A 16331-nucleotide genomic window follows, 5' to 3' on the forward strand; every position below is an offset into this window, starting at 1 on the left:
AGTCCGAGGCAGAATCTGTTCCTGCTGTTGGAAGGGTCCGTGAATCCGTCTATGAGCACGCTCCGGGCGGAGGCCTGAAACGTCTCCCCCACTCGGTTGTTGAGTTCGTAGTAGGCAACTGAGCACCAGTGCTGCGGCTCCTCATAGCACACTGGCCGGAAGTCTGAAAGGAAACGAACCAGTCAGCATCACCACGGTCGGCCTGGGCTCCCACCTCCTGATTCCATAGGGAGACTTAGGTCAAAGCTGTGAAGCAGAAGTTGGCTCCAAGAACAAGTGTGCTTCCCTACGATCATTTCAAATCTGTCACTTTAATGGAAACTGTTTGTGGTGAGCTTATGTGTGTCAGAGGCCACGGACCTAGTGACTCACCCATGGTGAGAGCATCTGTACACATATTTATAAGTACTGAGGGGATCGGGCAAACAACACTATGAACACATCTGTGTACACCTCACGCCCCTAAAGGAAGTTGGCAGGTCACCTCGCCTCTACATGTGCGAGACAGCGCATCACTGTGCCAGACTGAATCCTTGTGGCAGAGTACCATTTTCTAACAAATTAAAGATGAAAAATAACAGTTTGGATATTAAAAAAAAAATCAGAAACACTGGATAGGACTTTAAATTATTTAAGAAAGGAGGAAAAAAACTTCCACCTAGACAAACTGTTCACATTCTCTGCAGTGCACATATGGAACACTTAGTTATCTATGCCATAAAAACATTTTAAAGAGAGCTATATATTTCATCAGGAAATCTGTGAACGTTATGTTTTCACCCCAAATTTTTTAAAGTAACCAATGAAAGTGCAGAGTTCTTTCTTTGTTACCTACACTCTTGCTCTGCTTTTCTACTGATTGTATGATCTTTTTTTTAATATCCTTGCCATTCTTGTATCTAGAGTGTGTTCCTTTATGCACTAAATATGAATTTATAAAACAGATAAATTAGGGGTTATTTGATTTACAAAAGATCCTTAACTTATAAAAGAATTCACTCTGAGATTGTCTAAGTAGTAAATGTCTTTGGACGCTCCCCACTCAGTGTGGTTCCTGGAACACAGCTCTGCGCACCTGGGAGCTTGTGAGGAATGCAGATTCTCCAGCCCCGCCCCAGGTCTGGAGGGTCAAAATCTGCATTCATACAAGACTGCCAGATAGTGTGTATGAACATTAAAGTTGAGGGGCATTTCCCTAGCTATTGTTAAGACAAATAACATTTTGTAAAAACCCTATTTACACAAATTTTAAGAGCATGCCTCTAAGCCAAATGAAAGACACCACTCTCAATCTACAGTAAAAGCACAAATGGGACAAAATCTCTAACTTCTTAAACACTCAAATCCATACGAAACATCAAAAACTACAAAATTCTAAAATGTCAGGTTAAAATAAAAAATTAATGTATTCTAGTAACCAGGATGATTTAAAAAGAAAAAATTCACTCTATGCTACTGAGGAATGCCAAAGTTAAAATGCAAAGCGATGCTCTCTGTCCCTTAAAACACTTGCGAAATAGCAGGCCAGCACATTTTGTTTTGGTTTGGTTTGGTTTTTGATTCGTTTTGTTTTAGGGTAATACTCTTGTTTCAGGAAATACTCTTGGAAAATAGCTACATTTAGCTGTTCATCTGCAAAGTTACCTCCATTAGGCACTGATAGTACTAAATGACTATCAGCTGTGGCATCTACAGGTCGGCCATTCTGGGTCCCTGTGGCTTCTGTGGCATGATAAGGCGGGGGTGGTGTGTCAACTAAAAGAAAGCAGTAAAACAAAGGAATGTCAAACTGATAAACTACACAAAGACAGCCGATCCAATCTTTTTGGCCTTTAAACGCCTGGGCTTAGTAGACCGAGTTTTTGCTAAAGAGAGACTAGTAACATAATAAGGGTATTATTAAGTGACATGGTGAATGTCCTACAGAAGAGGGTTGTCCTAAGCTCACTAAAGGATTGATTAGTTTTGCCTTTGACTTATGAGTTATCACTGAATTCAAACGGCTTCAGGATAAGATTTTCAAATCTAAGAACTATTCTCCTTGCTTTTCTCAATAGCAGAAGAGTCTGTTATCTGGTTTTCAAAACAGAGAAAGTTAACCCTTCTTTGAAATGGGCTTAATTTTCAGTTCCTCTGTTGCCAAGGATTGTACAATGGACACAGGGATGTTCTGTCTCTGAGATTCTTCAAAATGTGTCCCCTAAACACAGAACAGCTGAAACTCAATCATAATCTTGAGCCTGATGCACGCTGAGAAGGGCCCTTCTCCCCAAAATACCAGCTCCATGATTAGACAGTAATCATGGTTAGGAAAATGGCATACATTCAAATAGGGAACATCTTATCAGAAATTAATTCGTAATGCAATAAAAACTCCTGAGGCAGAGAACTCTTTAGTGAGGACCTTAGAATAACTGACTTCTTCAGCATATATTCTTAATGTCAGCTCAAAACAGTCTCGTCAGGTTAGTGGTAGAGTTCAACAGCATAAAAGGTTGATTCAATCTGTCTTCAAGTAATTCTCACATTTAACTGTGCATAAAAAATTGTCAGTGGAACTTCTTAAAAACGCAGATTCCTGGCTCCACCCCCCAAAATTCTGGGTCTATGGTTGGATGTAGCCATGAGGAGTAAATCGTCTATAAAATTAAGAAGCTGAAAACAGAGAGTTACCATGTGACCCAGCAGTTCCCCTCTTTGGTATATTCCCAAAAGAATTAAAAGGACCTGGATTCTTGTACATCAACGTTCATAGCAGCATTAGTCACAATAGCCAAAAGGCAGAAACAACCCAAATATCCACAGACCCATAAACGGATTTTTTTAAATGTGCTATATCCATATTGTGGAATATTGTTCAGTCACAAAAATGAAGTAACTGACAAATGCTACAACATGGAAGAATTGTGACAACACTCTGCTACGCTGAGTAAGCCAGACACAAAAGGACAAATAAGGTATGATTTCATTTATATGAGACACTTTAGAAGAGGCAAATTTAGAGACAGAAAGTAGGTTAGAGTTTACCAGGGCTAGAAGGCAGGGAATGGGGCAACAACAGGGAATGGCGTCACTGCTTAATGCGTCCCTCTCTGTCCGGGGTGATAGAAACAGTGGTGATAGATGCACAGCATTGCAAATGCACTTAATGTCACTGGATCATACACTTAAAAATGGTTAAAATGACAAGTTATATGTGATGTATATTTTACAACTTAAAAAATATAATACAATATATGAAAAAACCATTGAAGTGCACACTTTAAATGGCTGAACTGTATGCCATGTGAATTACATCTCAATAGAGCTGTTAAAAAACTTTAAGGAGCTGAACCAGTTAATTTCAAAAGTTCTTCCAGCCTATTTATCCATAAATCTGTTATTTGGGTTGGATTTTGCTGTTAATCACTCAGAAAAGAATTATCATTTTTTTTTTTAATTAAAAGGGTTAGTCCCCCCCCCATGAGAAACTAACCAGCATCTGATAGTGCTGGGCTCTGTCTTTCATGGGCAGGAAGAGGAAAAAGCCATCATCAGCCTGTTAGTTTAACCACTGCAGGAACACAAAGTCAGTGCAGGAAATCTTTATAGCACAAATGTGTTTTATGTAAATATATATTTTGCAATATAATTATCTTCCTGTCCCTTAACTAGTGCCCTGTCCTCAAATGAGTTCTCCTGTTGTGTCCCCTTCTCCGTGAATTCAGCCACTTGCAAGACTGCAGCCATGCCCTCCACTCTAAATGACTTCCAGGCCACATCTCACCCTTCATCCCCACATCGAGTCCTGGTGATTCTGCCTCCTCAAATTCACTGCCTTCTTTCTAACCCCACATCACTTTCGTTCAAGTCCTTGTAACTGAGATGGCAGAGGGGCTTAGGCCAGGGCATCCCGCACCTTATGCAAAAATGCGGAAGTAGCTGATTTTATCTCCCTAAGGCATTTTACCTTTATACAGATGTCAAACCAAACCTCTATTTGCATGTGCAGTTGATCAAGATTTGTCAGGTACACAGTGGTCCTCAACCTTTTTGGCACCGAGGACCGGTGCTCCAATGAAAATCTAATGCCTAATGATCTGAGGTGGAGCTGAGGCGGCGATGCTGGCGCTGGGGAGCGGCTGTAAATCCAGATGAAGCTTCGCTCGACTGCCCGCTGCTCACCTCCTGCCTTCGCATAAGCTTAATAAAACCTGTCTGGAAACCATTTGGGGGTTTCCTCTCGATTTCTATTTTGCAGAGCCCAACAACCCCAACGCTGGTAACATAACTGCTAGCCTGGACTGCTAGAGCTTTTATCACACTGTGTTACTTATTTACATGATTGTTCTCAGTAGCCACTGCCTCTGGAAGGTCGGAGACCATTGTCCTTTATCACTGTACCTTCTGGCATTTAGGTCAGTGTCTGGCACTTAGCAGGTGCTCGGTCATTATTTGATGACTCAATAAAATCGACATCAATAACCCTGAGCTCTACTCCCAAGTTCCAAATGCCTGTATAATCAACTAATGAGCAACTTCTGTATTTTAGGCTCTGTGATAGACATATGAGAGAGAAGATGACTGAGAGATGAATGAGAGATGAGAGACAGAAGCGAGAATTATGTAATACAGTGTGATAAACTTGACAGTAGATGTATATGTAAAATAGATGTATTGTGGAGGAGGGAAAAGTAAGAACTGAATAATCTGAAAGGGAAAGGGCAACTCATTTACCTTCCCACATTTTAGGAGTTTTTGAGGACAAAGACAATTTTTATTAATATTTTAATTTTCCTTTCAGCCCCCTAAAGCAGTGCTTGCATGCAGTAAGAGTTTGGTGAACCTGTTAAATAAATGTATATACGGGAAAGCATTCTCAGAATGTCCTCCTAATAAATGAATTCCACAACAACTAAATAAATAAATAAATGTATATATGAAGACATGAACGAGGCAGATCACCAAACGCATTTATGCATGCCTTTAGGGACTCGTCAGCTCATGATATTGTTTATGTCACACTCATGAGGTACGGCAAGTCTCTTCTTCATTACCTAGCTCAGACCCGCTTCATAGGTGTGGGAGCACACGCAGTCACCACCATGGGCTTGCTTTGCCCTCTCCCTGCCACGTGCCTCGCTAGGTCTACCTTCAAGATGCTGCGCTGGCCCCCCACAGCAAACAAGGAGAATGCCCTGGCTGCAGCTGGGCTCCCGCCATGCACTAGCATCATGCACACATCTTGCGTAGGTCGGGACTCCCTCCGATTGCTGACAGAGGCAGCCAAAGAAAAGGCCTAGCACCGATCCCTTACAGTGCTTGCCCTGGGGCCAAGTCTTCCTGGTCAAGTTAGAGAAGTCTTTTATAGTCTTATTGCTACTGCTTCAAAAAAAAAAAAAAAAAATCTCTGGAAATTCCCAGAGATGCTGTTCAAATCCAGTTAGTTTCTGCGAGCTTCCAGAAGATTAGGGAGCAGAGCAAAGACATGTAGGTCCAGGGTGACTACTGCAGAAAGGCTCTAGCCCTGATCGTCTCAGAGGCTGGGCAGGGTACGAGGGCCCATGGGAGACAGTTGCAAGGCTCTGTGTAAACATGAGTTACAGTGGCTACAATTATCATGGGCACATCAAAAATAACTGTGTTGGGTTGCATTCCACGCACAGGCAGCCTGTACTGACCTGAGTGTTGATAGGGGCTTTCTGGCTCAGAAAGGCTTCCTGGGGAGTGAGGATAGCTGGCCGTGCATGGGGACTGAGAGAACGCTTGCCCTGGCGAGGAGGGGAATGCAGAACACGGATGCTGCTGGAAAGAGTCCGGGTAGGTGGCGTTGTGTGGCATGAGTGGCTCACTGTGGAGGGAGGCGCTGCGGAACTTGGCCAGGAGGCTGAGCTGGGGGTTGTACTCGCTGTGTCTTGGCACCAGTACAGGCGGCAGCACTGGGATGAGAAAGGGAATAGTGGGTTAGAAGTGAACACTGGCTTGTCGGCACAGAACATACTGGACATTTGCTGTTTTTGTCTGACCATTTTTGATGATAAAACTGTTTTTCCTTTGGGAAGTACCGCTCCATTATTCTTTGCACTCATCGTAAAACTGTCTATTAAGGTCTTATCTCTTCTCCAAAAGTGAACTTGTGAATCAAGCTAAACTAATGGTTTCACTCCCTGAAGCCTAAATCTTAAGCAGAATGTCACAATTAGCCAAAAACTTGGAGGAGAATCATCCTGATGTCAGCACTCTGAAGAGAAACTGCCTATTCATTCCTACCACAGAAATTACCAGAGCCGCCCTATTACCTGATCTTCGGGAGACCTAATTGTTCACGCCTTCTTTTGAATCTGCCAATAAAGTGTTTGGTTTTCTTTTTTTCTTTTAAGGCAAATTAGGTTTCTATTGCTTGCAAAAAACCCCAAAGTGATGCCCAAAATACTTTTACTTTAGAGATCATGATGAATTATTTAGATGACCAACCTAAATTTTAGGCTCAATTGTACAGCTAAAATGAAAGCATTCTACCTGTCTTTACCAGAAATATTTAAAGGCAACTAAAAGTTGTTAAGTAAAAGATCAACGGTGAGTAATAATAAAAGTGAATAAGTAAAAGGTAAGCAGCAATAGAGAACTTATAAAGAAAGCCTGTTCGTTTTAGCATGTTCCTTCTGGGTTCCACACTAAAAAGAACATGAGTTTTCTTGATCCTGATTCTATACAAAAACTCAGGAATGGATGCAATTCTCCAGGGCAAGCATTGTGCAGGCATTCATAGCTCCCGTTGACTTCTAAAGTGTCATACTGCCTGGCAGAAAAAAGATATTCAATAACTGTCATTGAGGTGTAACCTATGACCAACATAAGAACAGAGGAGCAGAGAAAACAGAAAGCGATCAAAGAATATCTGCTGAAGAATATTTCCCAGAACTACAGAAGAATCTATGTCATCAGACTGAAAAGAGCCACAGTGCACAGCCCAATTAATGAAAAAAGATCCAAACCTAGTCATACCATTTAGACAAGTGGAATATTCTAAAAAGTCCCACAGGATCATCTCAAAGTCACCTACAAAGAAATGAGAATCGAACTGACTTACGACTTCCCATCACCAGTGCTGGATGCTAGAAGGCAATGGGCCAGTGCTCTTCAAGGAAAAATAATTCTTATCCTCAAATCCCATGATGGAAACCAATTGAATTACCAAAAAATAATATAAACTATAAACCAAAATATAAATATTAAGGTTTGAGAAGAAGAAGAAAGGAAGAAGGCAATACAAATTAGCCAAATCCTCATCTTTTATGTTAAACAGTCAATGATATTATCTAAATGTGACAAATGTGAACACATATATAGAGTTACCTCCACAGTTTTTAGTAATAAAAGAGGGAACTAGAAAAAGAATTAAGCAAGAATAACTAATAGAGATTGTTCCTTGAGATGGATAGGATAGATCTTGTTTTTAATCACACTATTGAGTTTTTAATCACACTATTGATAAAAATTTTCATAAAAAATAAATGTTTGGGAGTAAACAGCAACAATTACAATCACAAAATCAACCATTTATCTACCATAATACATTTATCTCTTTCTTAACAAGCAATAATTTTCAGTTCTACATATAGAAAATAAACGCAAACACAAAAATGAAAAGTCTTAAACTAAACCATGACAGGTAAGAGTAGCACAGAAACAAATGATTTCTTCCCATTTAAAAGCCAGTATTTGTATATACTCTCTTATGACATTATAGAGTAAACATTCGACATCATCATGCAAAAACGAATTTCCTTTTATGTCTCCTACGAATATGCAGGATTATAAAGATAACTTGCCTTATGAATAGTCTGAAAGCGAGGAGCTGACACAGTAAATAACATATGGCTTCTTTTCAATGATGCTTCTTCATCGCAATGTTAACAAAATTCAAATAAACACTCATTTTCCTTTTTTGGATGAAGAGGAATCTAAATAATCTCTCTTACTTCCGCTTTAATGTGAGATGCCTGCAATCTATTCCTACCATTGACAAATACAATGCCTCACGCCCTCCTGAATGCAGACCTCTGTTTCTTCATGGCCTGTAGACTGAGGCTCCAAAAGAGAGGAAAGACTATGTTTTTCTTTACTGAGATGAAGAGCTTGATAATGTATTTTTATCATTCAGGTAAAACCTGAATATTTGTAAAGAAAACTGATAGTATCATCCAGTAGTGATTTGGCCGGACTGGCTCAGTTACCTTAGATCTGCACTGACCATATTTTTAAATACTTTCACTCGAAACACAGCTGCCATAGTCCATTTGGGCTGCTGTAACAGAAATACCACAGACCAGGTAGCTTAAAAACAATGGAAATGTATTTCTCATTCTGGAGGTCTGAGAAGGAAATGTATTTCTTATTCTGGAGGTCTCAGAAGACCAGGGTGCAGCATAGTTGGGTTCTACTGAGACCCCTCTGCCAGGCGGCAGACTGCCAACTTCTCATTGTGATCCCACATGGTGAAAGGCGCCAAGGAGCTCCGGGAGACTCTCCACGGGCACTGATCCCATTCGTGAGAGTCTGTCCTCATGACCTAACCACCTCCCAAATGCCTCACCTGCTAACAACATCTTAGGTTTTCAACACATGTATTTTGGGGGGACACGGGTAGTTAATCTATAGCAATAATTATTTCTATTTTCACATCTCAACTGCTACTTGCAAATATGACACGGTGAGCTTACAGACATTTGTTTGTTTTATGCTACCTTTTAAATATAATACTATCTTAATAAATAAGTGTTACACAGAGAAAAACAGCATATATGAAGCATATATGAAGGTGAAAGACAGAGCTGAAGAAAACTTTTGTATTTTTTTTTTCAAATATCACATGGTTTTAATCGAGTATGAATGTTTTAGTAAAGGAGAAATTATACTCCTGAAATAACTAAACCATGACAGGTGAGAGTAGCACATGGAGTAAAACCATCATGTGCCATGAAAACACAGCTTGTACCAGATCTGAGCCACACAAACTGGCCTGAAGACAAGTGACACTTCACCAACTGTGGGTACCAGTCCATGAAGCTACGAGTACTGAAACTGAGAATTAGTGGTTAGAAACTTTAAAAACAATTTGACAGAGTAATTTTATATCTGTTGAAATGAATAATAAAAAAGTTGGGCTTGTATTTTGTAAGTCTTTTTAAAAGTTCCTTTGCCTAGGAAAAGTACCAATTTTTGAAGGATTAAAGATTTAAAAAATAAAAACTGGTCCTTTACTACAGATCATTTGAGAAGCATTGAAATACATTACTTAAGTGGTTGTGTAAGTAAAAAGAAAATCAGAATGCAGCTACAATGTTCCTAAAATGAGAAATCAAAAAATGACAGATTTCACAGGCAAAGCGTAAGCTTTATAATAATTAGGGATCCAGCAAACTTGCTCAATATTAATATCTTCACTGTTCTCAAAATATTTACTTTAAACATGGCCAAAAAGTTACATATAAAATCCTTTTTTCTATAAAAAAAATCAAGTTAGAAATAGAAAACCTGTGTGGTGTAAAGATTATCTTAAAAGTTAACAAAATCTTTACCCATTTTTTGTTTTGGAAAGTCAAACCTAAAATACTATATGAAATCTATCTGCCATACATAAAAACATTCGCACTACCATTCCTAAAAGAAATATGAAAAACTAAAATGAGGTCTTCTAGTATTTGAAAGGAAAACCAGATACATTTTACAAGATACTTTTTACAACTATATTATTCAGGAAGAGAGACATGATTTCTTAAAGAACATTTTTTCATTGGGTATATTTTGAATACTTAATATAACTCAAATCTTTGAAACAAAAGAATCAAATCCTTTCTGTCATAAACTCAGACACTAATGACTTTTGTTTTTAAGTATGAAAGACTGCCCAGAGAGAAGCAGGAAAGAAGGGAAGAAAGCAAAGACCTGTATGATCTGGTGGAAATGTATCAGATTTGTCAGGAGGCTAGGACTTTCTCATCACAATTTCATGCAGGGACTCAATCCCAGGATGCAGTGACTGTGTGAGGCAGTCACACCCTGGCAGGTGACTTCCTTGACAACAGTTTTACAACATGATGGTGTGATATGGGAGCCTGAACGGTTGCCTTGCTAAGCCTGCTGTGGGCTGGGTATGAAGCAGTTATCAGCACTGCTGTAAGGTTAACTGAACCCTGGAGGCAAGCAGCATGCTGCACTCCCTCCACGGCCTGTCTGCCTAGACAGAACCATCCCTTAGCGGACATGTCCGTTTCCCTGAGCTCGGGGCCTGCCCCTAGGTCTCCTGGAATGAGGCAACTCAAAGAGAAATGCAGTCAAACTGCCACAGCCAACGGGAAGGAATGCAGAGCAACGCCAGACTTCTCTGAAAGGGGGCGCACTGTATGTGTGCTCACACATGCACATTGGGAGTGTGAAGAGTTTTAAAACAATACTTTTCTGTGTTTAAAGCCGTTTTTAAGAACACCTGCTAATCCTAAGAGGATTTTTTTTCAGTCCTAGGAGGATTTCCAGCAACTCTTTCACTGGTTTTCAAACCCAGAAGTGAGCTACCTCCACTTACCTGAGCATCTGGAAAGTGACAGCCAAGAAACCTGCTTTATTTTAGTTTGGTCAGTTCAGTTCAGGGGAGGGGGATGTTGATTTTTTTACAGTTAATTATGTCAAGATCTTCAAAGGCCCCAAGAACTGGAAAAACATGATGATGATGACTCCAAACACATCAAATTAAAACCGAATTTTTCAAAATCACACAGAGCTTACATGTATACTGAAATGAATATTCATCTTTCTGGATTTTTCTGACTGCAAAATTTTGGCTAAGTTCCTCAAAACTGAACCTCCCCTCCCCTCCCTTACCCTCCCCTCTTCCTCTTTTGGAGAGTTGGGGATGGGTCCTTGTCTTGCTTGTGCCCCATCACTCTCCATCAAGTGGGATACACGCCCTTAGCCCTGAAAATACAGCATGCGATCGTAAGGCAAGCTCACCTGGCGTCTCCACCCGGCGGTAGTGGTAGGGGTTAATGCACACCTCTTTCTGCTTGGAGCCAAATGGGAACTCGCAGCATTCCAGGGGCTTCAGCTCGTGGTGAGACTGCAGGTCTGGCCAGCGCCACACTCGGCAGTAAATAACGTGAGGCAGACCCTTGCGGTGGGACACCTGCAGCCGCCCGTCCAAGGACCGGGGGATCGTTACACATTTGCTGGGCTGCCCCGGACAGCTAAGGGCCCTCTCCAGCTCGTCCATGGCGCCCTTCTTCTTCTTCAGCTTCTTCACTAAGGAGTCTACCGCCTTCTCCGCCCACTTCTCCTCTTCATCTCCTTGCTTCCAGCCTAGCAGTCTCTTCACTGCTGGGCTGGTGAAGGAGAAGAGGGAGCTGATGGGGGTGCTGGAGTGCATAGGAGGTGGGCTGCAGGCGTCCACTGCAGACAAGAACTGGACAGACGGCCTTCACTGCCTGCAGGGCTTGGGGGATGAAAGCAGCAGGTGACTCTCCAGGGACGTCATAAGTCTTACTCTCCTCTGCTGGTAACTGTGACCGACTCAAGCTGAGAAGCGTGTTGACCTACTCCTAAGCCCTGGAATGGATGGGCCAACTCTGAAAAAACAAGACAAGACTTCAGTTAGCTCAATCAGGATAATTTTCAGAAAAGGTTAAAGTTAAATATAAGGGAGAAAATATTTTCAAATGTTTTAGACTTGAAAACAGTCATCTTGACTCTTCCCACTCCTTTATTTCTGATACACAACTCTTGGTATTCCTACCTTCAAAATTTCTTCCAGATTTTGAAACTTTCTCTCCATTTCTACCAATACCTAAGGCATAGCCCACCTCGCCACTCACCTAGATTACTGTAACAGCCTCTGAAGTAGCTTCTCCCTTCCAATTCTAATTTATTTACTCTCAAATAAAATTTTTAGCAGGTCATTTTCCTACTTAAGAAATAACAGAGGCTCCTTGGTTTCCAAAATATAAACTTCTCTGTCTCAGTCTCTATGTCCTCTAAAATCTTTCCTTAACATACTCATGTTTCTTCTTTTATCATTTATACTTTGCACAAGTAATCCATCTTCACTGTAGAAAACATATGTAAATGAAAAAGAAAAAAATTAGGACTGCTAATAATCTCACCAATCATGTGTTCTTCCAAACTACTTTATAGGATAGCAGTTCTCAAAGTGTGACCCAAGGACCCCTGGAGTTCCGGAGTCCCTTTCACAGGGGCTGCAAGGTCCTTTCTTTCTCAACTACATATCTGGGTGCACTAGATTTTCCTCATCTATTTCAACCTAAACAATATATCGCAATGGACTGCACGCAGAAGTGACTATGACACTCCAAGCGTCATCTATCAAACGAGGCATTAAAGAGATTTGCAAAGGTAGAAAACAATAACTCTTCTCGCTGATTGTTTTGAAAAATTTAGTTTTTTAAATAAAAATATGTTGATGTTAATATATAATGTGTTTATTACCATCTTTTAATGAATCAATAAATATTCTTAAGTTTCTCAGTTTTATCTCCTAAAATGATAAAAGTGGATAGATATAAATCACATAAGTAAAGGTTATTTGGAGTTCTCAGTAACTCTTAAAAGTGGGAAAGGATCATAAAATCAAAGTTTGAGAACTGCTTTTATAGACGTTACAGTCACATACATAAATGTGTGCACAAAAAGTATTGCTGTTACATTTGTTATTCTGCCTGAAAATCAGTTGAATTCTTCTTTGCCTTCTCATCCAAAAGAGAAATTCTTTCCCAGTTATTCGAAAGTCCCATTTAAGTTACTTGAGGTAGAATTGCATTTCTTCTAAATAGCCGGCTTAAATAAAACCCTCTCCTTCCAGATTTTAGAAACCAGCTATCTTATTAATGTTTAAGGTGGCTGTGCATAATATGGTCATTTTAACTATGTTGATTCTTCCAATCCAGGAACGCAAAATAGCTTTCCATTTCTTTGTGTCGTCTTCAATTTCTTTTTAATAATGTCTTTTAGTATTCAGTGTATAAGCCCTTCACATCCTTTATTGTTTATTCCTAAGTATTTTATTCTTTTTTGTTGCAATTGCAAAAGGAATTATTTTTTTTGTTTCTTTTCTGAAATTTCATTGTTAGTATATAGAAACACAATGGACTTTTGTACATTGATACTGTATCCTGCAACTTTACTGTATTTGTTTATTATTTCCAATATAGATTTAATGCACTCCCCCATCAAAACTCCAATGGCATTTTTTAAAGAAATAGAACAGAAAGTCATCATATTTGCAAGGAAGCAAAAAAGACTCTGAACAGTCAAAGCCATCCTGAGAAAAAAGAACAGGGCCAGAGATATCACTCTGCCTGACTTCAAATTATGCTACAAAGTGCAATAATCAAAACAGCATATTATTGGCAGAAAAAGAGACCCACAGACTAATGGAATAGAATTGAGAGCCCAGAAATAAACCCAAATACATATACGGGCAAACAATTTTCGACAAAGGAGACAAAAACATACAATAAAGAAAAGAAAGCCTCTCCAATATGGTGCTGAAAAAATTGGAAAGCCACATGCAAAAGAATGAAACTAGACTGCTGTCACCATACACTCAAATTAATTTAAAATGGATCAAAATCCTAAATATAACACCTGAAACAATAAATTGCATAGAAGAACACATAGGTACTAAACTCGTAGACCTTGGTTTTAGAGAGGATTTTATGAATTTGACCTCAAAGACAAGAAAAGTAAAGCAAAAATAAATGAATGAAAATATGTCAAACCAAAAAAACTTCTGCAGAGCAAAAGAAACCATCAACAAAGAGGCAATCATCCAAATGGGAGAAGATATTTGCAAACAACGCCTCTGATAATGGGTTAATATGCAAAATATATAAAGAATTCATATAACAACAACAAAAAATAAACAATCCAATGAAAATATGGGTGAAGGATGAGAACAGACGCTTCTCCCAAGATATATGAAAAGATGCTCAACTTCACTAGCTATTAAGGAAATGCAAATCAAAACCACAATGAGGCACCACCTCATACCTGTTAGAATGGCTAACATCAACAGGACAAGTAATAACCAGTGTTGGAGAGGTTGTGGGTAAAAAGGACCCTCATACACTGCTGGTGAGAATGTAAATTGGTACAGCCGCTATGGAAAACAGAATAAAGTTTCCTCAAAAAATTAAGAATAGAATAACCATATGACTCCAGCAATCCCTCTCTGGTTATCTACCCCAAGGATTTGAAAATATTTATCCATAAAGATACATGCACTCTAATGTTTACTGCAGCATTTTTCATGGTGGCCGAGAAATGGAAACAAGCAAAGTGTCCTTTGATAGATGATTAGGTAAAGATGTGGTATGTATATAATAAAATATTTCTCAACCATAAGAAAAGGTGAAATACTGCCATTTGCGACAACATGGACAGATCTTGAGATAATCATGCTAAGTGAAATAAGTCAGGCAGAAAAAGTTGAGAACCATATTTCACTCATATGTGGGATGTAAAACTGAAAGCATCAAACGAACAAGACAAACAAAAAAAACCTCATAGACACAGACAACAGTTTAGTGGTTACCAAAGGGAACAGGGGTAGAGAAGGTATGAAAGGGTAAAGGTGGTCAAATATATGGTGTTGGAAGGAGATTTGACTTTGGGGTGGTAAACACACAATATAGTATACAGATGATGTAATACTGAATTGCACACTTGAAACCTATATAATTTTATTATCACCAATATTGCCCCAATAAATTTAATTTTTAAAAAGTCCAAATAAACAAATAAAGTGGCTGTGATAACATTTTGTAGCGAGCTGATTCATTTTAGTAACTTGGAATCAATCCAGCTCACAATCTCCAACAACTGCTCCTTTAATATGCATTAAACATTTTCTCTTTTGCTTGACTGGAGGTAAAACTGTATCTTTTTGAGTTCAATTATACAAACTTATTGAATAAAGGTGCTGTCGTGATCACTACCAGGCATCTGGTGTGAGCAGGAGGGCAGCCTGGGTACACAAAAACTGATGACACTTAATGAACATAAGGTGACATTTCCATCACTTTATTCATGTGGGTTTTACTGAGCATTGTATAGAGGTAAACTATAGTGAAAAGGAGACTTGAGGGCATACAGCTGTTCTTTTTCAGCTGGCAGTTTGACTTGCACTCAGTTTTTTTTTGGAAAGGTTGATTTTGTGGCTTAAGCATAAATTAATAAAGTATAGTTAAGTCACTGTATTCAAGTTCTGTTTACTTAATCGAGTCAGGCTGCCTTAAAGCAATGGTTGAAAAGGGTTAGGAACCTTCAGGAGGAGAAGTAACATGACACATAATAATTTGAATTCCAACAGTGCTTTGATTTCTTCTTAGTTTTACATGGGACTTGTTATTTGTAAGTTGTAGCATAAATCTTCAAAGTATGTCCATGGTAGAAAAACGGCTTTTTATAAAAATGTTTAGCAGAGTTAAACTAAATATATCTTTTAAAAACTTTGGCTCCATGAAACAAATAACAGTCCTCAAAACCAGGGTTTTTTGTTTTGTTTTGTTTTTTAACTGTGCAAATCAATTTATTGGAACAAAACGGCTTTTGTAAAAAGAATAAAATAAAATTATATTGCAGTGTAGCTGACAAAGAAAAAACTCAGTATTATTTCATTAAAATTTTTCATTCAGAAATATGTGTTCTATCTCTTAAGACAGGAGACATAGCAGCCTTCCCTAATATACAGAAATGAACATGGGGAAGCAGCCAAAATGAGCAAAGAAACATGTCTCAAATAAAAGAACAGAACAAAGCTCCAGAAAAAGAACTAAACAAAATGAAAAGAAGCAATGTACCAGATGTAGAGTTCAAAATACTGTTTATAAGGATGCTCAACGAACTTAGGGAAAGAAGAGTAGATAAATGCAGTGAAAACTTTAACGAAGAGATAGAAAACATAAAAATGGTGATAGAAAACATAAAAATGAATCAGTCAGAAATGAAGACTACAATAACTGAAATGAAGAATACATTACAGAGAATCAACAGTAGATTGGATGAAGCAGAGGATCCACTCGGTATTTTAGAAGAGAAGTTGGCAGAACACACCCAATTACAACAGCAACAAGAAAAATGAAGAGAGTTTAAGGTACGTCTGGGGCAACATCAAGCGTACCAATATTCGCATCACAGGGGTACCAAAAGAAAGAAAGCAAGGAATTGAAAACCTATTTGAAGAAATAATGACAGAAAACTCTCTTTATCTGGTGAAGGAAACAAACATACAAGCCCAGGGAGTGCAGAGTCCCAAACAAGATGAACCCAAAGAGGCCCAC

General features: G+C 39.0%; 1 protein-coding gene across 1 annotated transcript in view; it reads right to left on the bottom strand.

Moving 5' to 3' along the window:
- Positions 1-16331, bottom strand: part of SMAD9 (SMAD family member 9) — a 43147-nt gene that overhangs the window by 15685 nt on the left and 11131 nt on the right. Inside the window, exons 3-6 of the mRNA XM_011361833.2 lie at positions 10990-11600; positions 5661-5918; positions 1645-1755; positions 1-163 (exon numbers count right to left, since the gene is read on the bottom strand). The exon at positions 1-163 is cut by the window's left edge and continues 11 nt beyond it. Coding sequence (XP_011360135.1) covers positions 1-163; positions 1645-1755; positions 5661-5918; positions 10990-11401 — 944 coding nt within the window. The 5' untranslated portion in view covers positions 11402-11600. The remainder of the gene's footprint in view (positions 164-1644; positions 1756-5660; positions 5919-10989; positions 11601-16331) is intronic.

The sequence above is a fragment of the Pteropus vampyrus genome, unplaced genomic scaffold (assembly GCF_000151845.1).
Source record: "Pteropus vampyrus isolate Shadow unplaced genomic scaffold, Pvam_2.0 Scaffold71, whole genome shotgun sequence".
Classification (NCBI taxonomy): Eukaryota; Metazoa; Chordata; class Mammalia; order Chiroptera; family Pteropodidae; genus Pteropus; species Pteropus vampyrus.